General features: G+C 40.3%; 1 protein-coding gene across 2 annotated transcripts in view; it reads right to left on the bottom strand.

The window, feature by feature from the left end:
• Positions 1 to 1,642: 1,642 nt before the first annotated feature.
• The window catches only part of TAF3 (TATA-box binding protein associated factor 3), a 178,936-nt gene continuing 165,482 nt past the window's right edge, over positions 1,643 to 15,096 (bottom strand). For both annotated transcript variants that reach the window (XM_042468810.1, XM_042468811.1), the window contains exons 5-7: positions 13,278 to 13,536; positions 4,228 to 4,334; positions 1,643 to 2,380 (exon numbers count right to left, since the gene is read on the bottom strand). In XM_042468810.1, the coding sequence (XP_042324744.1) occupies positions 2,266 to 2,380; positions 4,228 to 4,334; positions 13,278 to 13,536 (481 nt within the window). In that variant the 3' untranslated portion in view covers positions 1,643 to 2,265. The remainder of the gene's footprint in view (positions 2,381 to 4,227; positions 4,335 to 13,277; positions 13,537 to 15,096) is intronic.

Below are 15,096 nucleotides of genomic sequence, written 5' to 3'. Positions count from 1 at the left end.
TATCAATAGCTCCTGTGAGTTGTAGTTTTCTTAGTAACTCTACAGCTATCCAAATGCATTTGAAGCAGCAGACGTAAGTCTATGAAAGTTCATGTTGCCAACTTCTTTTTTTAGTTACTAGTCTCAAAAGTGCTACAAGACCTCTCTACATACTGTACAGTTATCTGATGTACTTAAAGTATTTTCTGTAATTCTTCTGGAGTACATCACACTGTGAGGTTTGGATTCTCAAAAGTGGCTTATAAATGTCTCAAATCTTTTTCAAAAAGAGAGAATGAAGGAGGCAAAGGTGGCAGCAGTACCAGCCATGGGCCCCTTTTCTTCTGGAGACAGGGAGGAGTCTGTATCCAACATTACTGCTGCCACCAATGGCACCTCCATTTCCTGGCCCACCCAGCAGTCCTGTCAGACCCAGAAGGGGCTGTCAGGTGACAGCAGCACCTTTTCCAGATGCCTGGCACATCACAGCCAGCCTTGCCTTCCCTTCTCTCCCACTGCCCTGCCCTGCATTTCCTTCTGGGGCAGAAAGAGCATGGCAGTGGGTAGGAATGCTGTAGCCACTGGTGGGATGCTGCCATTGCCCAGCAGCCTCTTCCAGGTCTAGCAGGGGTTACACTCCCAATGAAGATGCAGAAGTGCAGTTTGGGGGTACTTCTTGACTCAGCTTTGAATCAGGTTTTTCCAGTGACCAGGAGTGCTTTTGCAAATTTAAAGCTTGTATGCCAACCATGCCCATTCCTTGCCAGATATGGCCACAGTGGTACATGTCTTACTGACACCCCATTTGGACTACTGTAACATGCTCTGCTTGGGGCTGCCTTTGAAATGTATTTGGAAATTCCAGCTAGTATAAACAGCTGCAGCCAAAGTGTTAACCAGAGTATCTTACCTCTTTTTAAAAATCTAAATATGAAAGAATACCTGAAGATAAGGGGCAACATTTATGCATGGCACTTTCTGTTGGACATGGTGCTCATACATTTAAATGACTGTGTTTTCCTGCAGAATATGGAATCAAGGCCCTGTGCACTGCCTCTGTAAACCCTGAGAAGAAACTTGGTTTCTGAAACACATGGACACACCATTCACAAATGTAATTACAGTATACAAATTCTGCCATTTCAGCTGAGGTAATTTTGGCGTAAAGTGTCAATCAGTCTTATTGTTTTTTGGTGGGTTTTTTGTTGTTGTTTTTACATCTCCAAGTATCTTCAGGAATAACTTAACCAACTTAACAGAGGAGAAACAATGTTGGCAACAATATGGGGAATGTAAACCTCTTCTCTTTACAAAGCCATATAATCTCACATAACTGTAGGAAATGTTAGTGTGACTATGCATCTTAAGAAACCACCCTATCCATCTTAAGGTGCTGCCTTATCCTCAACTCTGAAAATAAGCCCAAGTGCATTGTAGATATTGAGTAAAAAATTAAAATCTATTTATCTGAAGTGCTTGGATGCACCAGTAAAAATATAGAAGAACAAAAGCGAGAAGGTAACAGATTACATTCAGGACGGCAAGGTAGGTGGAACAGTCTGTCTCATATTACAAACTTAAGGGAAAAAACCAACAACAATGTACAAAGGAAGAAAAATAGTCACAACAGAACTATCCTTTTCTAAAAGAAAAGAGAAGTTAGTTCACAAAAAAACTAAAGCATGTTTTATTTACGTTAGGTTTTAAAAATCAGGAGGGAGGGAGAAAGCAAGAATTACAGCTTCATACATTCTTATCAGAAAAAAAATATTTACTGCCCCCCCTTCCGCCCCCACCATGTATCTTTTATGATTATCTGGGTTATAAGAGAGCAGAGGCTGAGAGCTATGGAAATCACTCGAGTGGCTCCCAAAGGACAGCTGCTTGCATTTACCAGTCTCTTCTGTTTCTTAAAGGAGGGACACGCAAGAGGAAAAAGCAACTGGGAGATGGCAGGAATATTTACAAGTGTCAGTGCTGTCACTGAGAAAAATAGCAGACCCCTCCTTGAGCTACAGATTCCTCCTGTTTGCTGCTTTTCAGCAGGTGAGTTCAGCAGGCAGGCAATTCTTGATCAAGACCCATACTGTTCAATGAAGAAGGGAGGAGGAAAAAGCCAGCTCAGAGCTGGCAGTGTGTGTGTGTGTTCTTGATTCTCCAAAGAATCATAATCCTAGAAACCTGATGGCAATGGATGAGGCAGCAGAAGGCTGTCTGAGCGCCCTCTTCAAAAGAAGGCCAGCCAGAAGTGCTGAAGCGACAGTCCGACAAATCTCTGCACAGACTTCAGTGGGCTTTGTGTTTCCACTTCTTGTGTTTTTTGTCTTTCTTTTTGCTGGCGCACCTGGAGCAAAACCACTGCACTTCTTGGGGAGGAGCAGCCTTAATTCCGACGCAAGGCCTATGCATTTGACGACACAGAGAAAAACACAAGAAAATGAATGAGGATTCCCAAGAGGTCGAGCACCTGCTGTCATTTTTAAATTTTGTGTGAAACCTTCACTACCAACTTACCAACTCTTTCACTTGGACAAATCCTTTCACTAATCTAGTTCTGGGATCAGATGAATTCCAATTAAATTGGAGGTTAAAAGTAGTAGTTAAATTTGCCAATGATTCCTATTTATTTGTAAAAAAAACTGGGTGATGGATTATGGAGTACCTCTTAAATGGTATGTTTATATAGGGATGATATCTTGATTCAACAAACATCCCAAAACTCAGACTCCCTGTCTTTTATTGCTATACTAATTTCCCTCATTGACAAACTCAGAGAAGATGAATCAATAAAATAAGGTACTGAATGGCTTAATACACAGATTCCCAGAAGTACTCTTACAAATTTTTTCTTAAATATGATGTAGTTGTTTACACTTTTTGAGTGAAAATTTATGATGTATGACTTACACTTTCTGAATTATGGGGTTGAGCCTCCTTTATTACAAAATCTAAAATATTCCCAGATCCAACACTTTTGAATGGGTGACCTATATAGTGACATCTTTGTTTTTTGATGGTTCAGTGTACACAAACTTTGTTTTATGCACAAAATTATTAAAAAATATTGTGTACTCAGGTTATGAGTAAAAGGTATATAAAAATATAAATGAATTTTATGTTTAGACTTGGGTCCCATCTCCAAGCTATCTCATTATGTATATGCAAATACAGGTGTTGCAAAATCCTCACCCCCCCCACCCCCCCAAATCCCCTGAATCCAAATCCAAAAAACACAAACTCCAAAACACTTCTGGTCCTAAGCATTTTGGATAAAGGCGACTCAACATGTATTTTAAGATGGCTCTGATAAAGATTATTCTATACTGGAAACATATGAAGCACAATATAAACACGGGAATGAGTCTGAAAATAATAACACTATTTTCTTTAGCAACTTTGAAGGTCGATCTCCATTTTTCTGGTCATTCCCTAGGATGCAGTGTTGCATCCTCAGTCCACTTAACTGGGGTCTAAGTGCCCCCTTGCCTTTTTACCATAATCCTTTAAAGATATGTGCTTACCAACACCACAGAGCATGTGATACTGTTAATATGACAGAATTCAGAGGATGCTACAGGGTAATGAAAAAAGGTTGGGTTTTTTCTACCCTTTGGAGTCAGTTGTAAACCTAGACGTGTTACACAATGGAACTTAAAAACATATCCGTTAATTGAGCAAGTCGTTCAGCTTGTGGAACAAGTCTATTCTGTGGCTCCAACACACTGCTGTGGTTTGCTCCAGCCAAAAAATATAAAATTCAGAGAACGCTTGCCTCCAACCACAACAGTGCCTTGCCAGTCAGTTTAAAAATGGAACTGAAAGCCTCCAGTTTACTGGGAGAGGGAAACCACCACATTGGAATTGACATTACAGTCTGTCCTCGCCTTACGTGGGGGATCCGTTCCGGATCCCTCCGCGTAAGGCGAATTCCGCCTATGCTCGAGCCCCATTGGAAACAATGGGGCTCGTGTGCGGCGGCGCGGGTGCGCGTGGGGCGCAACAGGCGCGCACGCCCATTCAATTGAATGGGACGCGCCGCCCCTTCTGCCCCGCAGCTTGAGCGCGTATGCTCAAGGCCGCGTATGGTGCGCTCGCATATGGCGCGGGCGCACTGTACTTGTCTCAGAAATGGCCACAAACTTGGTCAAAGCAGTGTCTGTTTCACATGACTAAAAGAGAAACGGTTGCTAAGGACAAAGTTGCTCTGCTGCCTGACTGAAAAAAGAGAGGGGCTGATGAATCACTTACCAATGATACCAGTCGTCACAGTCATCACAGCCAATCATTGGACTGCCATCATCTGGTTTCTCACACCCAGGACAGATCCATATCTTGTTCCCCCATTCATCTCGAATCTGCAGAAAAGAAGCAGGGAGAAGGTGAAGGCCTGGATTGTCAAGAAGGAGTACTAAACGCTGCTGCTCACCTTATGGATATCCCCAAAAGTAATAATTTAACTAATCTGAGTATTATTGAGGAGTAGTTGACATCGCAGTACGCTATTGGCATGCACACAATATATAAAAATGTCTCCTCCGCCCACACATTTCCTCACTATAAATTCCTTCTGAATAAAGATTACAAAGTGTCTTGTGACAGCTTAAAGACCAGTTTTATTTGGTGTACGGATGAATGCAGTTTGTGCACATAAAGATTGTCTCTTTCTTATCCTTGCTGCAACAGACCAACATGGCTACTCCTCTCAAAGTTAACAAAAATTGTTAGATGCTCCCTATAACTTAGGGAGATAAAATCTACTGCGTGTGCAGATTCCCCAAACACCATAAAACGTGTCCCTTATTTTCAAAGACAACCAAACATCAAGGGTGTACCCCAAAATAGCTAAGAAACAACATCACCCAGAACACACTTAGTTCAAGATGCCCTGATTGTTAGTAAGGACTGAAAACTGGGCTTTTAAAAAGGACAGCTAACAACAGAAAACTGGGACACATAAGAGGCCATCAGGGACTGCAAAGAGCAGGCTGTACAATGGAGGGAATGCCGTGGGTGTTTCAATGCCTCTTCACAGACATGAAAGAGAAGGTCTGGGTGGTGAAGCTTCTGTAAGTTAAGGGAGTGGTACTATTTGACTCATACAAAATCATCCACCCTTTATCTCCATATTAAAATCAGCTCAAGAAAAAAAATGAATTTATGGGCTTCAACTGTCAATTGCTGCACAAACTGGGACTGACAAATTGAGGTGGATGCTGGAGAGGGCACCAAGATGCCAATTTTGTTCTTTTTGCGGGAGCAAGAAACACCGCAGCCAGCAGTGCTTCCCTCCTGCATAGAAGACAGTCTTGATGACGTGGTCCTAATATATACAGCATGGATTGCTGTGTTATTACTTATTAGCCAAACTCTTCAAACTCAACTAACTGATAAGATCAAGGGTATAAAAATTGTTACTGAGTAACTTTCCATTCCTTTGACATTTATGTCACAGCTACATTTATAATGAAGGGTAAATGGAAAAAGAGAGAAGGGAGGGAGGGAGAGAATTGAAGAGAGGGTTTTCAGTATTCAACAACAGGCTGGTAGAAACTCTTCCATTTACCCTTCTATTCACTAAGATGCATGTTCAGGCTATAATAAATAATGATGTTAATTGTAATTATACCAATACTATTTCTGGCAAGATGTCAGTTGGACATTAGCCATTCAGAATCGTGTCAGTAGCTGATTATTTCTATTAACACATACAGAAATGTGGGATTTAACCCACACATGCTGAAAAAAGTGGTTTGCAGGATTGAAGGCTAAATAAAATCTAAATAAAATATTACATTTACAAGATAAACCTACAGAAAGATTTTTCAAGCTAGTATTAAGAATGTAAATGGAATCTAAAGCACTTTGAACAAGCCAGATAAATAATTCCATTTTATATTTTTAACTCATGTCAACACTTACAGTCTAGATATAAGAAACTGCAGTTAATTATGAACACACAAACAAATACACACTCCCCCTCAGATCTTTCTGCATCACTGATTCCATCATATGATTGCATTGTTTTATCACTTGGTGAATTTAAAATGGCTACATGATGCAAAATGAAAGGTACAGCTTTTCTAAGCGGAACAGGGATTGGGAAGAAGGAGAAATGGAAATCCACAGCTTGGATTTCTCTGGAACAGCCCTAGGCTGAGCATTGATTATTACATTTATAACCCTGCTTTTCTTGAAGGACACAGTACAGGATTCTCTGCTACCTGACATTATTCTTACAACAACTCTGTGATGTAGGTCAGGATGAGAGAGAGAGAGAGAGATGCTGATCCAAGGTCACATTTCATGAGTCAATGGCGACTGGAATCTGGATCTTCCCAAGCTTTGTACTCTTAACTATTCTACCACACTGGTTCTTTCACACACTAGATGAAATCTCATGTGAAATGAAATTGGAGGCAAGAAGCCTCAAAGCCCAAAATGGAGGGCTTAGTTTTAAGGGAGAACATAGACCAATAGGTGTGACAGAAATTTGGTAAAGTGAAGAGAATTGGATATAGTCACCTCTGATTAGAAGCTCTCTAGGAATGACAGGGAATGGTGTAGTGGAGGTGTTGTTCTCAATGTGAGGGAAAGCATACTGTTAAGAAAGCTAAAAAACTTAACATATGCTGAGTCTTCCACAGAAACAGTAAGGGTGGTGATGCTAGGCACCAAAATTTATTTAGTACTACTAGGCACATGTGCATTCGTCAGCCTCACTCCAAATGCGCAGGGGGAACTTGAGATGGAGAATGAAATCAAAGATGCACCTAGAGGATATTAAGGCCTGTTACAGACTTCCAAAATAAAGCTGCTTCGGGTCTCTTTGGAGGTATGCTGTTTAAATGATGCGTGCATCCTAAGAATATGGAAGCTGCACCAAAGCTGCACTCCAGTGCTTAGGAATGGAGTGTGGCTTTGGCACGACCTCCGGACTCGTAGGACCCATGCATCATTTAAACAACATACCTCCAAAGAGACCCGAAGCAGCTTTATTTTGGCAGTCTGTAACAGGCCAATGTTGTGAGAAGAGGTGACTTTAACTACCTCTCATGGACCAGATAAAGGCATGTTCCAATCATAACTCAGAAATAAAATTTCTAAATATCTCAAAAGACCATTTAAAATTGGCTATGGAAGTAAAATTTCTAATCTAGATGATGGTTTATAACTGGTTATGGAACCAACCAGATGGGGAACAACCTTTGGATAAAACCTAAGTGGAATGGCCTGATACCTGGTGTGAAATGTAAGAGTCATTGAGCAAGCTAGAAACAGTGACCACAATGCTATTAAATTTAACTTACATGCGAGTGAGAAAAGTGCCAGGGAATTCCACTACAGTACTTACAGTCAGCCCTTGGTATCTGCTGATTCTGCATCCACAGATTCAACCAACTATGGTTCGAAAATATTCACACACAAAAAAAAATTCCCGAAAGCTAACCTTGATTTTGCCATTTTATATTAGGGACTGCCCTGGTGGCGCAGTGGTTAAATGCCTGTACTGCAGCCATTCACTCAAAACCACAAGGTTGCGAGTTCAAGACCAGAAAAAGGGCCCAAGCTCGACTCTGGCTTGCATCCTTCCGAGGTCGCTAAAATGAGTATCCAGACTGTTGGGGGCAAATTAGCTTACTTGCTGTTCACCGCTATGATCTTTGGAATAGCGGTATATAAATAATAAACAAAACAATTTTATAATGCCACTGTACATAATGGAATTTGAGCATCCACACATTTTGGTATCCATAAGATGGTGATGATCCTGGAACCAAATCCCAGTGTATAGTGAGGACCCACTGTTTTTGATTTCAAGAAAGCTTCTCTCTAGACTGCTACTGCAGATAATTTTATCCAAGATGGTAGCAGTTAGCCTTTGTTACATACAGGGCCGAGGAGTAGTGGTGGTTTTGGGGTTACTCCTTGTCCTACTCCAGAGTAAGATATTTTTTATTAATGTTACTCCTACTCCTGTAAAAACCTCTTGCTCCTTTACTCCTTACTCCTAATCCCCAGCCCCGGTTACATAGCACCTGAACTATGCTCTCATACTTCAACAGCAAGTATGTCAGATCTATCCTCTGACCTTCTCAACAGTGGCACTCTCTTTATAGAATGCCCTCCCTCAAGGAGGCTCACTTGGTTCCCACTAGTATATTTGTATTGCTGGGAGGTGGCATTTCTCTTCTTCCAGGCATTTTATATTTTTAATATTGATGTTTCCAAGTCTCTATTGTATAATAATAATAATAATAATAATAATAATAATAATAATAATAATGTTTCCACATTGTTTTTACTATGTAAATTGTCCTAAGATCATTTTGTTATAAGGCTGCATATGGGAATAAATACATTTTAAAATGATAATTTTGGACACCGTAAAGCAAAGGAACTGGCATATATCTATTATGAGATTTTTTCAGAACTTCTGCATTACAGATTGAATATGCAAAGTTATTTCTGTAGTAACTAAAAGGTGTGCTCTGTTAGACTGCCATAGCACGTTTGGAAACTAGAAAGCATCGTGTGCTGATAAAACTGTAAGTACCAACTGGCATGACCCACAGAAATTCCAGAGTGAGTCTAACTTGGCAGTCCACTTGTGCTGTAGAAAGTTTGTGTAGAATGGGCCCTTCTAGCTGACGATAAACTCATATCTCCTACAGGCAATTGATTTACAAAGTTCTCTTTCCTGTTTCACAGAATAATAGGACTCTACTATCAAAACTGGATTCAAATATGAAAACTCCTCCTCTAGTGTATTTCAGGAAAGTTCTATCTGATCAAGATGACAGTTTTGTGATTAGAACTTGATCTGGAGCTAAATCTCTACTTCAAGATTCCTGATTGGCCATAAGCAGATCAATCATTCCAGTGTGGTTCAGCTGTCCACTTTCCTTTCTCTTTTGTACTCTCTTTCTCTATCCTCTTTCTGAATCACACAGCAGCTTATTTTACGATAAGCTGCACTTTGGGTCAGATATTTTATGATGGGTTTATGCAGCACCTAGGGAAGAGTGGTTGTGGTTGTTTGCTTGACTCTATAAACTGAAACCTAAAGATGTAGACTTGGAAATCCTGAGAACCAATGAACCTCAGCTTTTCTTTACACATTGCTTTAGTCCTTTGGGTTGGATACAAAGCAAGTTAGCCACACTTAGGTCCCACTGTAACCATTGTGAAAACTTAAATGTAACTAATATAACACCCACTAACTTTGATGGAATCTATATTTAAGCTACAACAAAAAGGGCTATGTGTTGCTGTTATGTGCCCTCATCTTGGTACATCCATGAATGAGAGACCACCAAGAAAGAGATCCTGGCATTATTAGCTCTGCTCATGTCTCACAAATCCAGGGCTGTGCCTTCCTAACTTTTTATACTGAACAAGAGCAAAGTTGTACGTTCAGGAAGCCATTTCACATAGGACTTCTGTATGCACACTAACTATAAAAATGGCAGATGTGCATTCCCCAAACACAGGCAGCCAGTCTGAATTCCCAATATGGGCCCACTGTGTGGCATGTGTACACCCTTAATTTTAGATGTACACAAGGTTTTTGGCCTCAAAGTCCACATAGGATATGAGCTGAGGGTTGGGTTGTGATTTGCATCCATTGCTCTGTGTCTTAGTCTCTGGAGAAGCAGAAAACAAGGTTGCTCCTTAATATAACATCCCTTCAAATATTTAAATAGGGCTATCATATTACCTCTTAACCTTCTCATCTCCAGGCTAAACATACTCAGCTCCCTAAGTCGTTCTATGAAAGCCAGTTTGTTTGTTGTTGTTTTAAAAAGATAATTAAAATAGTCACTACATGACATAAAATATCACATCTGGCAAAGAGGTATTATACCCTTACAGTATATCCTGTCTTGCACATATAAATGCTTTCTCTCATACAGATGCATGTTGTTTGGAAACTTACTTGAGTTATAACAGGGGTATATGTATGCACAGGGAAAGACTTCAGGTTTTTGGGACCTAAATTGTGTTCTTTTACTATGAGATCCACAAACCAGATCGAGATGTGAAACTGTGGTTCAGGTGGACAGACATATGCTAAGAATTAAGGAACAGAGAGCTTCTGAACATATGATCAGCCCAGGAATTAGTTGTCAGTACCAAAACCTAGCTCACGTGTCCTTCCATACAAAAACTCACTCCTGGGTTGCCCTCCCTCCAGCCATTTTTCAGTAACCTAATTGGTGGTCAGGTGGGGACAGAATAAAAAGCTCTTGCTGATCTAGTGAAAACTACCCAGAGCTTTACTAGTAGATTCCAATCTACCTTGTTCTCATTCCCAAGTTTCATAGTAACTAAGTCCCATGGATATAGATTTGTAAGTGTCAGCATCTTGTAAGTTTTCATATTTACTGCTAATTCTTAAGCTTTTAAGAGGGCAGTTTCAAATAATCAAACTGCTGGATATTTAATGGTTATTGCAAGGCCAAGTGTCTCCAGTAAATAACCAAAATTCATCCCCACCATTTTTCGAAACACAGCATCATTTGCTAGTGACAGGTATAAATGTTAAGCATAAGATGTGAAAAATGCTGGAATTATGATGTTTATTTTGGGCTTTCTATCAATTTATCATGGTGAATGCTGGCCTTTAACCAGTACATTACAGAAATCTAAAATCTGGTAATTAACCAAAAGTGCTTCGTCAGCCTTGAGATTTATTAGTAAGTACCAGAAAAGTTAAGCTATGTGAAGTTGTTTGAGGTATTTATCAAGAAGTGTTAGTAAACTTCACACTTCACTTACAGCTCACTGAAATTTATTCTTATTGCATCAATTTTTGCTGTCATTGTTAATAATTCCCAGTATGAAAAAAGTGACAGTTTGTTATTGTGTGCCTTTAAGTCATTTCTGATGTATGGAAACCCTAAGGTATTATAGGGTTTTCTTGGCAAGATTTGTCCAGAGGGGCTTTGCCTTTCCTTTCCTCTCAGGCTGGCAGAGTGTGACTTGGCCAAGGTCACCCAGTGGATTTCCATGAATGAGCAGGAATTCAAACCCTGTTCTCTGATCTCCTAGAGACTTATTATTATTATTATTATTATTATTATTAATTTATTTATATAGCGCTGTAGATTTGCACAGCGCTGTAAATAAATATATAAGAGTAAACCTGCCTATAGGCGTACAATCTAAGAAATAATAGGATAATACATATAAAACACATAGCAATACAGGAGATTATTCAATAAAACAGGCAACAAAAGAACATCAAATAGCAAGCGACAATCATGCAATGCCTGGGAACGCTTCTCTGAACAGGATGGTCTTCAATTCCGTTTTGAAGCTGGTTAAAGAAGTGATGGTCCTTGCTCACGGGGGAAGAAGGTTCCAGGAGTGAGGGGCAGCAAGTGAAAAAGGGCAAATCCGAGATGGGGCAGAGGAAATCCTGGGCTGGGACAGCCGATCTTGACTACCAGAACAGAGGGCCCGAGTGGAAAGGTGAGGAGAAAGAAGGTCTGATAAGTAAGGAGGGGCCAACCCATGGAGGGCTTTAAACGTCGACAGCAGGAGCTTATACTGAATGCGGAAAGGGAGGAGGAGCCAGTGAAGGGATGCCAACACAGGAGAGATGTGGTCAGAGCGGTGGTCAGATGTGATAATGCATGCAGCTGAATGCTGGACAGAAATTAAAGGGCGGAAGTGAGAAAGAGGAAGCCCAGCCAGGAGGATGTTGCAGTAATCAAGTTGTGATACCACTGGGGCATGGACCAGGATCTTGGCAGTAGAGACGGAGAGATATGGTCGGATTTTGGCAATATTGTATAGAAAGAATCTACAAGCCTTGGCTGTGGTCTGGATCTGAGGGATACACGACAGAGAAGAATCAAAGATAAAACCAAGACTGTGGGCTTGCTGGACTGATTGAATAGAAATGTTGTCCACCGAGACAGAAAAGGAGTGTTGAAGGGTGTACTTAGTTTAATGGTTAAATCACTACACCAGGTGGGTTCAGAAAAGAGTGTGTCAGAATTAGGATATGAACCCATTCTTCCACTCAGACACCAAAGTAATGCTTTTATTAAATATTCTTTGGCTGAAAAAGGAAAAGTCTGTCTGTGGGCATTGAGGGGATGTATTACTGCATAAATTAAACTTAGTTTAGAAGAGAAAATAATAAAAAAACATATTATTACCAAAATAACAGCATCTATTTATTTATTTTACATACTGCTTTTTCCTAATTTGGCTCCCAATCTAAGTTAAAATCAAAAACAGATACATTTGTATTATACCTTCCATGAATATACCTTTCCCTTTAACAGGTTATAAGAGTTATTGTCTTATACTCAAAGGGCAAGCTGTTTGTAACAGAGGATATTTCAGCTGATGAAGTGTTTAAAACTACCGTATATACTTGTGTATAAGTCGACCTCATGTATAAGTCGAGGGCAGGTTTTGGGGCCAAAATCTTGGATTTTGCTATGATGATAATAATAATAATAATAATAATAATAATAATAATAATAATAATAAAAATTATTTATATCCCGCCTTTCTACAAAAAGCAGTCGGGGTGGCTTACAAAGTTAAAATATACAGTCCAAACCCTCAACCCACCCACCCCCCTTAAAATACAATTAAACAGTGTGGAATTAAAAACATAAAACATACTTTAAAAAAAATGACCCTTAGATAACTCGAGGGTAAAACGTAGGAATGTGTAACAAAGGATCTAAAAGATGAAGCAAAAGAAAACAGTGCCAGAGAACTAGCAGTGATTAATTTCTGTAACTTTATAACTTTTCATAAATTTCCTTTGCATATTCAATCACATTTAGCTTGAATGATGCGGTGTAAGAAGCTCTCATTTTCTTTGCACAACTCATTTTGTAAAGAGCAAAAGCTAATTTTCCTATTTTGAAGTACCTACTGTTTTAACAGTGGGATGGATGGTAGACTTTTGCTTGGATTTATTGCAATATCACACACATATAATCTAAGGAAAAGCCTGCCTTTCTGTACTAGAAGTACAGTGGTGAAACAAGTACAGCAGAGAGAGGTAAGATCTTTGTCCCTCTGAAGAGAACACAGAAGTAGCACCAACACTCTACTCTCTCTGGAGGCCTTTTGCAATGCCTGGATGGAAAAAAGCAGCTGAACTCTCACTATTTTTGAATTTGCTGTAGAATCAAAATATCAAAACTTGACACACAAAAAAGACATTATATTGGTTTGATGGAAAGTGATGAAGATAAACATGCTAAAATATGAGCCTAATAATAGGGATCAACAGACAGAGAGAAATACATTCATCTACCTACCACATAATTGCTGACTGTTTCCGTTACCACACTCCGAACTGGAGCTTTAGAGCCTCCCACAGCCAACATCGCAGGAGATGGTGGTGGAATCAGAGCTGGAGAAATGGCAGTTGCAGGTAGAGAAGGAACTACAGGAGGAGGTGGTGGGGTTATAAGGACAGGTGCTGGTGCTGGGGATGGTGGAGGTGGTGGTGTTTTTGGCCGAGCAAGGAGAGTGGATGGTTTAGCCTCCGGCGTTGAGACCACTTTGCTGATGACACTGTCAAGACAAAAAGAAACAAAAAAGAGGGTTCAAATAAATTTGTGCTAAAACCATACCTAATCTAAAGTGTGTGTGTGTGTGGGGGGGGGTTAAAATGAAGGATAAGGACAGTTTGTTGACAGTTTATGGCAATTCTACATTTTTCCCATTCATAATATCATCTAGTGTTAAAATCAAACATCCAGTCAACAAGAGAATCTATAGATTAATTTAGAGATTTCAACCTCACAGCACTTCATGAGTTTGGGAGAGCAATGAAACTTTGACATGAAAACTGCTCACAAAATAACAATTTAAAAATTACACACACACAAAAGCCATGAACCTTTTACTAAGCTTACCCTTCAGAATGACAGATATTATGAAGGAGATCCTGGCATTCTGAAAATGTTCAGGAAGGGCAGAAGAACTGCTTAATTGGGGGATTCAATTTAATATAGCGAAAAGGCCACATTTGCAGGAGTGCTGCCACACCTTATAATCTAACTACCCACTGTAGGCTGGATGGTTGAACCATTTTGGCAGACTAGGCCATGGGCCCATGTAGCATAGCCAACTGTTTCCAAAAGTGGCCAAAAGACTACTGAGGATATTAACAGATAGGATTGAAGGCAACAGTGTTCCTTTGTTTGATATGCATTTGTGGTTGCAGACATATTATGGGTCACCTTAGTCCAGTTCCCCCATATCTAACCTATAACTGAGAGATGCTTATCTGATCTTCCTTTAAAAGCTTCTGAGAATCACAGAATCATAGATCCACATAATCATAGAGTTGGAAAGCTGTTCCGGAGTCATGGGGAACTGTGTTATCAGTACGCTGATGACACCCAAATCTATTTCTCTATGTCTCCGACTGCTGCAGTGGCTAAGGATGGCATCACTCTTCTAGACGCCTGCCTTGGGTCGGTAATGGGCTGGATGAGGGAAAACAAACTCAGGCTGAATCCAGAGAAAATGGAGGTACTCGCGATAGGTAGCTTAAGTCCAGGGACAGAGATTTGTCAGCCAGTCCTGGACTGGGTCACACTTCCCCTAAAGGATGATGTTCGCAGTTTGGGAGTACTCCTTGATCTCTTCCTACAGTTGTCATCTCATATAGATGCGATGGTCAGGAATACTCGGTATCAGTTTCGGTTGATACGCCAACTGCATCCCTACGTGGACCGAAAGGACCTTGAAGCAGTGGTACTTGCACTGGTAATTTCTCGTTTAGTTTTCTGTAAAGTGCTCTACTTGGGGCTACCCTTGTACCAAGTCTGGAAGCTTCAATTGGTTCAACATGTGGCAGCCAGATTGGTCACCAGCATATTTAAGTTTGACCACATAACACCAATACTAAAATGTCTTCACTGGCTGCCAATCAGCTTCCGCGTGCAATACAAGATGTTGGTTAACACCTTTAAAGCTCTACATGGCTCGGGCCCAAGTTACTTGTGGGAATGCCTCTCCCTACACAATCCGCCCTGCACTCTCAGAACATCAGGAAAGTATTTACTGGAACATCACAACGCAAGGTTAATGACAACTTCCCACAGAGAGTTTACAGCAGCAATT

The sequence above is a fragment of the Sceloporus undulatus genome, chromosome 5 (genome assembly GCF_019175285.1).
Source record: "Sceloporus undulatus isolate JIND9_A2432 ecotype Alabama chromosome 5, SceUnd_v1.1, whole genome shotgun sequence".
Taxonomy (NCBI): Eukaryota; Metazoa; Chordata; class Lepidosauria; order Squamata; family Phrynosomatidae; genus Sceloporus; species Sceloporus undulatus.
Note: the sequence above shows the minus strand (reverse complement) of the source record. Positions and strands in the feature narration are given on the sequence as shown.